Here is an 11685-nt window from a genome sequence, read left to right as displayed (position 1 = left end):
AAATTTTTTATTTACAATTCAAAAATATGCTTAAAATATGAATAAAAAAGTTTTTTCCATTCAGGTATGTTTTCAAAATTTTTTAAGAGATTAAGGAATTAAAAAAAAATAATAATTTAAAAGCAAACCAAAAACCAAATTTCTTTAGAAAAATATATATTTCATGTACATATATATCTATGTTTTTACTTTTTGCACAAGATTTTTTTAATGTTGAAGATATGTAACTTACAAAACCGAATCAAAGTAAAATGGGTGATTAAAAATTTATTTATTTATTATTTTTTTAAATAAATTTTCTTATCACTTTTATTTTGGCGTATAAATATTTCTTTCAATTGTGTGATAAAGCTTTGTACCACGATTTAATTTTAAATTTAAAAAGATGTTCACAATTAATAAAGAAAAATGTTTTTTTTATTTAGTTATTTATTTATTTAGCGTTTAATTAATTTTTTATATACATTTGTCGTCAGCCGATTAAGTCAAGTGAAATTTTGACTAGTTGTGGCTATTTTTCTTTTGTTTATTCAATGTTTATATTTTTTATATTTTTTTTTTAAGTTTAGCACTTTGCCTAACCAGCGCCACATAAATCCTTATTTCGAACTTCGTATAAAAACTATGAAACTTCAATAAACTTTATTTACTTTAGTAACCACACCCAACATTTTTTTTCTTTTTATATCAAAGAATTTGATATGAAAATAATTAAATGCATAAACGTTTTTCTGAAAATGATGATACGAGTAATATATTTGCATTAAAAAAGCGAACTATGAAGAAAGTAATAAAGGAATTAAAAAATAATAATTTAAAAACAATAATTTATTTTTTTTTTATGTTTTTGTGAACCTGATTTTACCACAGCTTACACGCATTAGAAAGACGTAGAACACAAAGCAATTAAACTTATTAAATTAAAATACTTTATAAAGGATATTATTTAAAATACCTATGCACACTCCAAATACAGCACTTCTTTTAATACCAAAATTTATTTAAATTCATCTTTATGTTTTTGTTTATTTTTCAAACATGTAGCGCATTATGTGGAAGCCGAAAAACTGCGCGGAAGACCTTTAGGTGCTGTTGGCAAATATCGCGTCCGCCGCAAATTTCCACTGCCACGCACAATTTGGGATGGTGAAGAGACGAGTTACTGCTTCAAGGTGAGTAAGTGTAAGAGCACGGCTTTAGATATGCATATACATACATACGAGAATGTGTATGTATTGCAATGTAAATGGGTACGTACAAAATTTAAATTACGTGTACGTAAGGACATGCTGAATTTTCGACACTGAAAAGTCAATGCGTTATTGTTAAAGTCAGTGTTGCATTTTTGAGTTCTGTTTGTTCATGTAAAGGGAGGGTAACGTTTTTTTTTTTTTTTTAATTGTTACCTGGACTACATATAAAGTTCCTTTGTGCATATGAGGATTTATACGTATTTTCGATAAAAGGGGAGAATGCTACATGAAATCATAGTAGTGTTATAACTTGTTTCAGCATAAACATACATATATATATATATATATATATGTACATACGTTTTCCACGGACCCACATATGTACATATACCCAATGCAGGCAGACAGTTAAAGTTTAAAACCTAAATCAGCAACAATTAAGTAGACTTTGAACACAATTCCTTATCAGGTGAATTGTGCGAGATAGGTGGCAGTTTGTTTGCTGTAAGGATTTTTTCCCTTTAAACGGAATGATGGCTGCAACAAAGGCTTCATTTGATTAACCAGTGACCTTAAAAATTGGTACAGATATGTGAGGAGGGTAAAACTTTTTTTCAAGTCAAATGGAAAATGCATACCATTCATAATTTAAAGATTTTCGATCGAACAAAGAGGAAAATCTAAGCTCGAAAATGAGTTACTAACCTGAACGTCTAAGCTATTTTCCGCCGCCTTTATAAATGCTTATTAGTCGCATTTCTTATTACAATTCTATGTAAATAGTTCCTAGTAAAAGAATAATTAAATAGCTTACCCCTTCTAATGAATCCTATAGCCAGCGAGTTCTCATGCAGCAGATCCAATTTTGTAAGGAAGACCTACTCAGTAGTAGGCGATTTCCTAAGCCCTGGCCACACAGAACCCCAGCAAACAGCGCAGTGTTACCCTGTTCCTTGACAATATTGAAAGCGAATACCTCATTTCAAGGAGTCGGGTTGGCCATTTGGCTGCCTGAAAAAATTAATACTAATGCGTCCTCCAATTCCTTCTTAGGATTTATACCGGCGCAGGTTGAGGTAGGAAGGGATTTTTTTACTACAAGTTTCCTGACCAAGCGGATATGGAGTCAGAAAACTTTCCACAGAATATCAATTTAGAACATCTTTTAATAAAAGTTGTAGTCGAGAACTCAAGGTTGCAGATCTCTGGAGGCAGTAACTTTGGATGCTTTTCGTTGTGGCACTGCTAAGCACTGCCGAAATCGGCTTGTACGTTGGAGCCAAGCTCAATTAACATTGATCTCCTTCTTCCGGTTGGTGAAAAGGGTCCCGCGTAAATTTTGTAGGGTCAGAGCGTAAAACTCTGTGCAGTAATGAGGCGAGAAAGAGAGGAAAAATAGCCGTTAACACTCAAAGATAGCTTATAAGTGGTCGCTGAGGAAGCTTCGAGATATAGCAGTTAACATTGGACACCCTGTTAATTTGTTCTTGGCTTCAAGATTTAGTTTTGGAAGCGCACTGTCACTGTCGACAGAACAGATGATGCGCCGTTAACCGCTCTAGGCGCAGTGGAAGGCAGAATGCCTCAATTTCCTCTGGTAGTGTTTGTCTACTAAATATTCGCTTATCTACTAAATATTGTCTGATATGTGTTAAAAATCTATTTAAAAATGAGTAAAAACTTCAATTTTTTCATTTTCTTTTTTCAGGAGAAATCTCGATCTGTATTAAGAGACTGGTACGCACATAATCCATATCCTTCCCCGCGTGAGAAACGTGAATTAGCAGAGGCTACAGGACTGACAACCACGCAGGTGAGTATTTTTTTTTAGTTTTAAAATTTTAGTGTGGAGGAATTGTTTATTTTAATAAAATGTGAGTAAACAGCTTTTAATGTTTAAAATAACATTTTATGGAGACAGTTTTTAAGTGATACAATACAATCTTACACCAAGTAGAAAATTTTCAACAGAAGTTACTGGTTAAATAAACTCCTTGAAAGCGATCTATTTAATTGTAAAAAAACACTCTTGAAAACAAAAAAAATTAAAAATTTTGAAAAACAAAAATTGTGGAAGAACAAGAAAAAAAATTTTAAAAAAGCAAAACTAAAATTAAGAACCCTCAGAAAAAAAATTTTGAAAAAATTGTTTATATTAAAAAAAAATTAAATAACTTTGAGAAAAAAATATTAATTTTACCTAATTTTTCACTTGAAATGTTAGCATTTTTGTATTAGCTAAAGCTTACAAAATTTGCGTTTGTAATTTTATATGCTTTTGCCGCATGAAATTTACGAAATTTGTAAAAAGAAATTTTTTTTCGCGTTTCATTTATTTCACACAAGAAATTCTTGCAGCTCACCTTCAACTTTTTCACCAGGTTTCACATTTTCAAATTCAAACATTTTCAATATCATAATTGCCAAGAGCCTTGGTATGTATGAATACTTGCTACAATTTGTTGTTTTTTTATTGTTGTTAGTATGCATATGTACATTCATATACATACAAGTGCAAGTATACATATGTGTGTACAATTAATCAATTTCAGCAACTAATCGCTGGTCTGTTTTTCGCTTGAATGCAGCTAATTAAGTTATGCTTCGTCTAACAAACGGTAAAGGAAATTTCATTAATCACTTTTTTGACCTGATTTACCAAAAATTTAAAATCCTTAAAAAAAATTAAATTTTCTAAAAATAAAAATTAAAAAAATTGTTTAGTTAAATTTTTATAATTTTTTGTATCTCTTCTTTTGTTACATGCTTACAGGTTTCCAATTGGTTTAAGAATCGCAGACAAAGAGATCGCGCCGCCGAGCATAAAGAGTAAGTAGCAAGTTAAAAAATTCAAAAAAAAAATAAAAATTCTGATAAAAAATTAAAAAACAAATATAAGAAACGAACTAAAAATTTAAAAATAAAATATAAAAAAACGTGTTGAAAATATCAAAAGCAGCGCGAAATTATAGGCCCATGAAAAAACTTTTGATATATTTCGAGTGCATTTAAAGAACAGCTTTAATGACAGTGCATATGTTACAGAAAAAAAATATCGAAAAGTGTATTAAAATATATATATATAAACCAAAAATATACAACGCTTCACTGTGCGCGCTGTATTTATTAACCATCATTTATCAAAACTGCAGAAAACTTACAAAAATGAAATTTGCTGCAATTTCACACATGAAATGCCCAAAAAATTCATTCTTTTATTAAAAAAAAAAACAGAAAATATAACGCGTCGAATGTATGAAGATGTCATTACTTTGAAGCCTCGCAATGCCATCGTGTGAGTGTGACAGTTATTGCATGCTGGTGCATTTCACTTTTGCAAGAAAGAATTTCAAAAATACAACAGCGTACAAATGTTTCACTTATTTAAATAAATAACCATATAATTAGTGTCAAGGTTGTGAAAATATATATATGTATATATGTACATATGTATTTTATGTGAAAATTAATTTTACAAATTAGTTGCGTATGAAAAAAATTCGCATGGAAAATTTAGTCACAAGATCATGTTTGTGGCTATAAGATCTCTCTGGGGGTAGAATCACATGACCTTGACAATAAGCAATGCACAAGTCAAAAATACAAATAAATATTATTACACTTGTGTACATATGTATTTATGTACATATGTGTAAACACCCACCACCATCGCTCCCCCACAAATAGCTTGCTGGCAATTTTGAGCCGTCACACAAACTATTCATTTTCATGAATGTGAGACAAAACAGCTTTTTGGACAAGAACAAACTACACAAGGTCCAACAACAATCGAAACAAATGGCAAATATTGCCAAGAAAAAAAAAACCGGTATTGCACGAGTTAGATTGCTCTGCTGGTAGCCAGTCATATTTGCACTTGTTCCTGTCAAATTTGTTTAGCCAAAAAGTAAAAACTAAATTAAGAAAAAATGTGTTTTAATTTATATCTACTCTTACGTATGTATATATCTAGCCATTAGAGGTTACACAGTTGTCGTCGGTTTTTCAATTTTAGTATCATAAAATTCATATTTTTAAATAATGATTTTTTAAATACATATGTACTACCTTCTGATCAAAAAATGCCCATAAGTTCTCATTTAAACAAATCGCGCTGGAGATACTTTTCATTTTAATTTTTCTCGATATTGGTAGTACTCACGGTGCAGTAGTACTGTCAGCTGGGTTTTGTGTAATCATTTGTTAAAAAAAATTAGTATCTGATTTGTTATGCAAATTTTGCACTGTCGAATTTAGTTGAGCAGAGTTCTTCTAAAAACGATTTTCTTTTAATACATACAATAAAATCTAAAAATTAAAAGAAAATTAAATTAAAACAAGTAAAAAATCTAAATAAAAAATAAAAAAAACTAAATGAAATCAAAAAATGTTATTCTTTTCAAAGCAATAAAATTTAAAAATTAAAAGAATATAAAAAAAAACTGTTCCTTAAATAAATTGAATTTGAAATTAAAATAAATTGATGCGAAAGGAAAAAATAAAATTAGTTTCTAAAAATTAAAAGAAAATTAGATTATAAAAGAAAATTAAAGAAAAAGAAAAAATAAACTAAGTTTCTAAAAATTCAAAGAAATTAAAAAAAATATTTTCCTTTCCTTTTGTACCGAAAATCTCAAGTTAACTGCCGATTCTGAGTTAACTACGCACCAGGAATTTGGCCCTAAAACAGTTAAATCAAAAAATTAAAAGAAAATAAATTAAAAACCAAAAAAAGAAGTTAAATAAAAAATATATACTTTGGAGCGGCGTGAGCAACATAATATCGATGGCAGCGTGGAAGATGGACCTATCTCGGCAGCTAGTTCAAAAGCGCTCTATCTCAAAAAACCTTTCAAGAACGCCCTACTTCAGAATTTTATTGAAGATCGCCCTATTTCAAAATTTTTTTGAAAACCACCCTATATCAGTTTTGGTTAAAGAACGCCCTATCTCAGAATTCGGTTCAAAAACGCCTCAACGAAAATACATTGAAAATGTGCTGAAACTGGACGTTTTTGAACCGAATTCTGAGATAGGGCCTTTTGCAATCAAGTTCTGAGATAGGGCATTCTCAACCAAATTCTGAAATAGAGCGTGGTTGAAAATTTTTCTGAGATAGGGCGTTTTCGAACTGGGTGCCGCATAGGTCAATCTTCCACTCAGCCAACGATATACGGCGACTCAAATAAATGACCACGTGTTGATTTTTTTTTTAATATTCGTAATGTTTTTCGATCTAAATTTTTTTGTTGTTATTTTTCTATAAAAACACCGTCCAAGCTTTAACCAAAAACATATAAATTACAATTTCAAACTTTAGAAAAATTCAATAAATTTTCATCAAAATTTTAAAATTTTGTATCTGAATTTTATATCCCATATAATTTTAATCTAATGAAGTGCAAGTTTCAACCGGCTAAAAAATAGCGTAGAATTTTTTTTTAGACTAATTTGCGCTTTTTTTATATAAAAAGTGCAATTACAAAAAACTGGCGTCGATTTTTCGAAATTTTATTGTTAACGGTCTCCCCACTTTATTTCATAAGAAATTAGTGCTTAAAAGTGCAAAAAATTTTGCTTCGGTTTGCTAAAGAAATTTTGGAATTTTTTGATCAGACGGTGCATACAATATTTTAAATCCTCTCAATATATGTATGTACATACATATTTATATTCACTTTGGCTTCCACATATCGAATAAGATATGATTTCGTTAAAATAGCTAGCAAACATACATACACACACTTTTAATTTTATATATTTAAAATAAATCAGCATTTTTGAGTGTAGCTGACATGAAAGTATACATTAATTAGATTTTCTGGCAAAAATAAGATATTACCATGGCGAAAATAAAGACCTTAGACAATGCAGTGCATTTCAAATTAAAAATAAGTAGTCGAAAAAAACTTCTCGGATTACACTTGAATTTCGTTTTTTTATTTTTATTTTTTTCTCAGATTTCACAATGGGTTGCGTTGGGCACATTCAAAAAACAAAGCTCTATTCTTAGTGAAAATTTTAATTAGGCTAGCGTGGCTAAGGAGTAGAGTTCCAGTAGACTTTAAACTTTTAAGTAATTTTCCCTTTCAGAACCATTTAATGTCTCTGATGTAGAATTTCAGCAGAGCTTCGAGCACTTGTGCGCTATCCATGATCGAAAGATTACTCGTTTTGAATGAAATGAAATAAAATGACATCCCCCCAGACATTCTGTTACCAGTTAGCGACAATTTTCGGATCGGTTCCGGTTTTGTTGACATATGATATGAATATTTTTACGTCAACAAGTGCAATAGCGATCCGAAACTTGTCGCTAACTGGTTACAGAATCTCCACCCTGCGTAAAGGTCTGATTATGGCATCTTAACTTAACTTAACGTAACTTAGAACTCAGAAAATCAAAATGAAACAGACCTTGACGTGGTGTTAAGTTTCGCCTATCCAAATATAAACAACATCCATTTAAGAGAATTTTTAAGTGACAGCCTTTAAGTTACGTTAAGTTGCCTTAACAGAAACGAGCGGGCTTCATCTATTTAAATTGTAGTGTAAAGAAAACCACACAGTCATTTTGTTTGATTCGATTCAAAACGAGTAATCACCCAAGGAACTACTCACTACTGAATATATTCAATAAAAAACTTAGCGAATAAGAATGAATAGAATGTCCTTCCCGACAACAGTGCCTATATCTTTTCGGTCTTTGACCTTAGGTATATCTGAGCTATCGCAATCTTCTTTCTGGAGGCAACCAGCTGTCTTGCATCGGAAAGAGAGTGGTAATTATAAAAGTTATTCCAGCCTTATCATTCACTTCTAAATACTAGCTCGCTGTTGAACATTTGTACTTGGACTAAACCGACAATTTCGAGTCTCTTTCTTTATATAATCATCACTTTCCTCGTTTCGTTCCGATGACGCATTGTAATCTTATTACATTAAACGAGCAATTCTTGTATATATGTATATATCCATAGGGTTCTGGGGAAAAGGCTCTAACGATTTGAAGTTTTGTATACAGATAATATTTTGGATTTTAAGGTTATCTGAATAGGCAATATCTCCGAGAAGACTCGTATAAGGTATGGGTATCAAATGGAAGCTAATTCAAAAATATTTTTAATACGGTTGCCACCTATTTTGAATAGCATATTTATTAAATTTTTTTGTTTAGAAAAAATAGGTAAAATATTAGATACTATTCATGGGTGAGAAGGTTCTTAAACAATGCTTACCCTAAATAAAAAATGATATCCCTTAGGATAATAGTGTAAGGTTGCCACTTAATTCCGATTCTACACAACTTATCTTAAACATCGCAATATTGATATCAAATGAAAGGTATTGTTGAGAACTTTGGTCAGAAAATGTTACCACACTTCTATGTAACACATATTTTAATTTTGTTAATTTTAATCGGCTTTTTTTTATGTATACACAGTACATATACACTCAAGATATGTATCATTCATTCCAGCGTATTTCAGAATAGGGTTGCCACTTAAATCTTGGAGCAGTAAATTTACTTAATAGATTTCGAAATCCAACTTTTTTCCAAAATGTTTTTTTTTAAAGCTATGCAAATGTTGAAAGCTTTAAATAGTATATGCACTCCGGGCGAAGCTCGGTCAAACTGGTACTTATTTCTAAACAGTGCAATGAGTGCGCACTGAGTCCAGCTACTGATCTTGGATTTTTAAGGCCCGCTTTCAATTGTGTCTTCTAACCACTTTCATTTTTTTCCAAAGTCGTCGCTGAGATACATAAATATATACATACAAGATATAAATGTAAGAGTATGTACCCTTATTCAAATGCACTTAATTCTCCTTACGAAAAAAATAAATTTTCCTTTCAATATTTACTTAAAACATAAAAACATCTGCTGTTGCTTCTAAATAAATATTTGCAAAATACATACAAAAATGTGTCTTCAACACAAAAAAAAAGCCGAAAGATCAAAGATCGCACACAAACAATTCAAACATAGTTAAAAATTGATCAATTTGGCTCCTCTTATTGACGTCCTGTCGAGCGAACGTCAAACAGATCCGACGGCAGTGATAAATATATGCACTTACATCTGCAGGTATATGAAAGTATGTATATGTAAGTAAGTAAATGCAGAAGTATACTCGTAGTAATTTTTCTCGTAAATATATTTCCTTGAGGACTTGTTTCAACATCATTGCAGCCATTTTCTTTACAAACATACACACAAATGCACTCAGTTAACTGCTTTCAAATATCCTGCTTGAGGTCAACAGAAGAGCGCAGCGTAACACCGCGCCACTGAGTGATGCCACGTCGAATGCTTGATGTTGGTTGACTGACTTTCTGACTGCACTGTGTTTGCAGGTACATACTTCAGCGCGCTGCAGTGTGGCGAGTATTGTTTTTTTTGCTGAGAAGTACTTAGCGCCATTGTGAAAGTACAAATACATTAACTAAACAAATTTGTATATCGAGCAGCGAAAAAAATTTTATGTACTAAAAAATATTAAAATATGCAAGCGAAAGGTTAGTGCGAAAATATGCTTTTAGCAGGAATTTTTGTTTTAGAATTCGACCGAATTTCAGATAGATATGAGAAAAAATGCAGAACACATACATACATACATACTAGATATGTAGATACTGCAAGTAATTTTAGACTAGCCATAGTGTAAATATTTTTGAAACTTCTCTTGCTCTGTTTTTTTCTATTTTGTCTGAAAACCTGTGCAGTTATGTGCGATCAAAAATAACCATGATGCACAGTGGGGCAAAAGTAGTAATCGTACCACAAATTTGCTGAAATTTCGTATACGCTCTATTCTGCATTTAGGAATGAAGAAATGTGGAAAATGGCAAAAGTCGACCACGCCTCCTGTGGGCGGATATGGTAAATGTTAAATCGTTAATTTACGTACGACGAACTTTTTTTGCCTGCAAGGTGGATCGGACTAATGTACATACATAAGTACATATCTATATGTGTTAAATGACTTTGTGAAGTACTGGTATGCACATACATATACCCGTACTATACATCCATATGTATTTATTTATACAATCGTCGAAAGTAGCGCATTACTTACTTTCGTCGAATTAAAGCCTAAAAGGCAAAAATACAACGAAAATGAGCGAAAACAAGTACAAGGAATATTGGATATCAAATTACCATTTTGTCTACGTTTTTGGTAAACACTTATTAACAACAAAATATAGACAAAAATCGATTCATGTATGAACGTACACATTGTACAAGCAGAGAAAAAGCATAAATGGCTAAAAGGAATGACAGAAGGAACTTGGTAAAATTTTTGCTTTACATACATATGTACAATAAACATACATATGTACATATGTACATATTTCACATAATATGTATATTGCTACGTATATTTTTATGTACATATTTATGTATGCGCTGCTTTGTTTTTGTATTAGTTCGAAAATGACTGAATGTCCTTCGCATTTTCCACTGATTGCATTTCATAAAATAAATACACATACATAAGTACATATTTGTATGAGCGGCGCACGTATGTACAGGGTGGGCCAAATAAGACCCACCAATTTCACACAGCAGGTCCATAACTTGCCTAGCAGTGTGCGCAGTCGCTCCATCTTGTTGGAACCACAATGCTAGGATGCTGCTCTGCCGTTGGCCACAAAAAGTTGTCAATCATTATTTTGTAAGAAGCCCCAGAAATCATTTCTGGCGTTTCATTCTCATTCTCGAAGAAATAATGGGCCGATAACCTTTTCAGCCATAATACCGCAGCATACAGTGTATCTGGATGGGTGTAACTGGTGCTGGTGTGTTGCCCTTGGGTTTTCAGAGCCCCACAATCTACAGTTTTGCTTGGAAATGCGCTAATTGTCTAAAACGAATAGCGTATTGTAGTCAGTGTTGCCGTTGTGCGACTAAAGGGGCAATTTGACCCTTTTTAAGCGCCAATACCCTTTGAAAAATTATGTTAGAATATTGCCCCTTTTCAGAGATTTTTTTAGGAAATGTTAATAGAACCTTGCTATTAAAAAATATTTGCCCCTGTAAGTACCAAAAAATGCTTCACGTGCAACTTTTAAAGAAAATACAACTCTCCTCCTTGCAGCAACTAGAATTATGTGTATGTTTGTAACCCTGTTTTATGCAAAGCTTGTCCCGCTATTTTCTGTTTAAATTTAAAAGATTTATTCTTTTACCAAATAGTAAAGAAAAGCAAAAAATAATATGGTGACCCTTTTTTCGTCAATGACCCCTTTTTTGCGACTTTCTGAAAATTCTCAACGGCAGCACTGATTGTAGTCGTTGTTGGTGGTCTCGCTGTAAGCACACATTATGATTTTCCAAGAGATTAGCATGCAGAAAGAGAATAACATGCAGAAAGAGAATAAACATGCAGAAAGAAAATAACAATAATATTAAAAAATAAAGAAATTATACGTGTTTAACATTGGTAGGTCTTATTTGGCCCACCCTGTACTATGTATAACTTTT

The 11685-nt window shown here is 31.7% G+C and overlaps 1 protein-coding gene across 1 annotated transcript; it reads left to right on the top strand.

The window, feature by feature from the left end:
* Window positions 1–1044: 1044 nt before the first annotated feature.
* Window positions 1045–4026, top strand: LOC108378136 (homeobox protein six1; the record flags this gene model as incomplete). Its single annotated transcript, XM_017634432.1, has 3 exons — window positions 1045–1172; window positions 2902–3006; window positions 3967–4026. Coding segments are annotated over 3 exons (293 nt in total), but the record flags the coding sequence as incomplete, so codon positions are not given.
* Window positions 4027–11685: the final 7659 nt, after the last annotated feature.

Source organism: Rhagoletis zephyria, unplaced genomic scaffold, assembly GCF_001687245.7.
Source record: "Rhagoletis zephyria isolate East Lansing unplaced genomic scaffold, Rhagoletis_zephyria_1.1 Rzeph_scaffold_13439, whole genome shotgun sequence".
NCBI classification, from domain to species: Eukaryota; Metazoa; Arthropoda; class Insecta; order Diptera; family Tephritidae; genus Rhagoletis; species Rhagoletis zephyria.
This window is presented reverse-complemented; position numbering and strand designations above follow the sequence as displayed.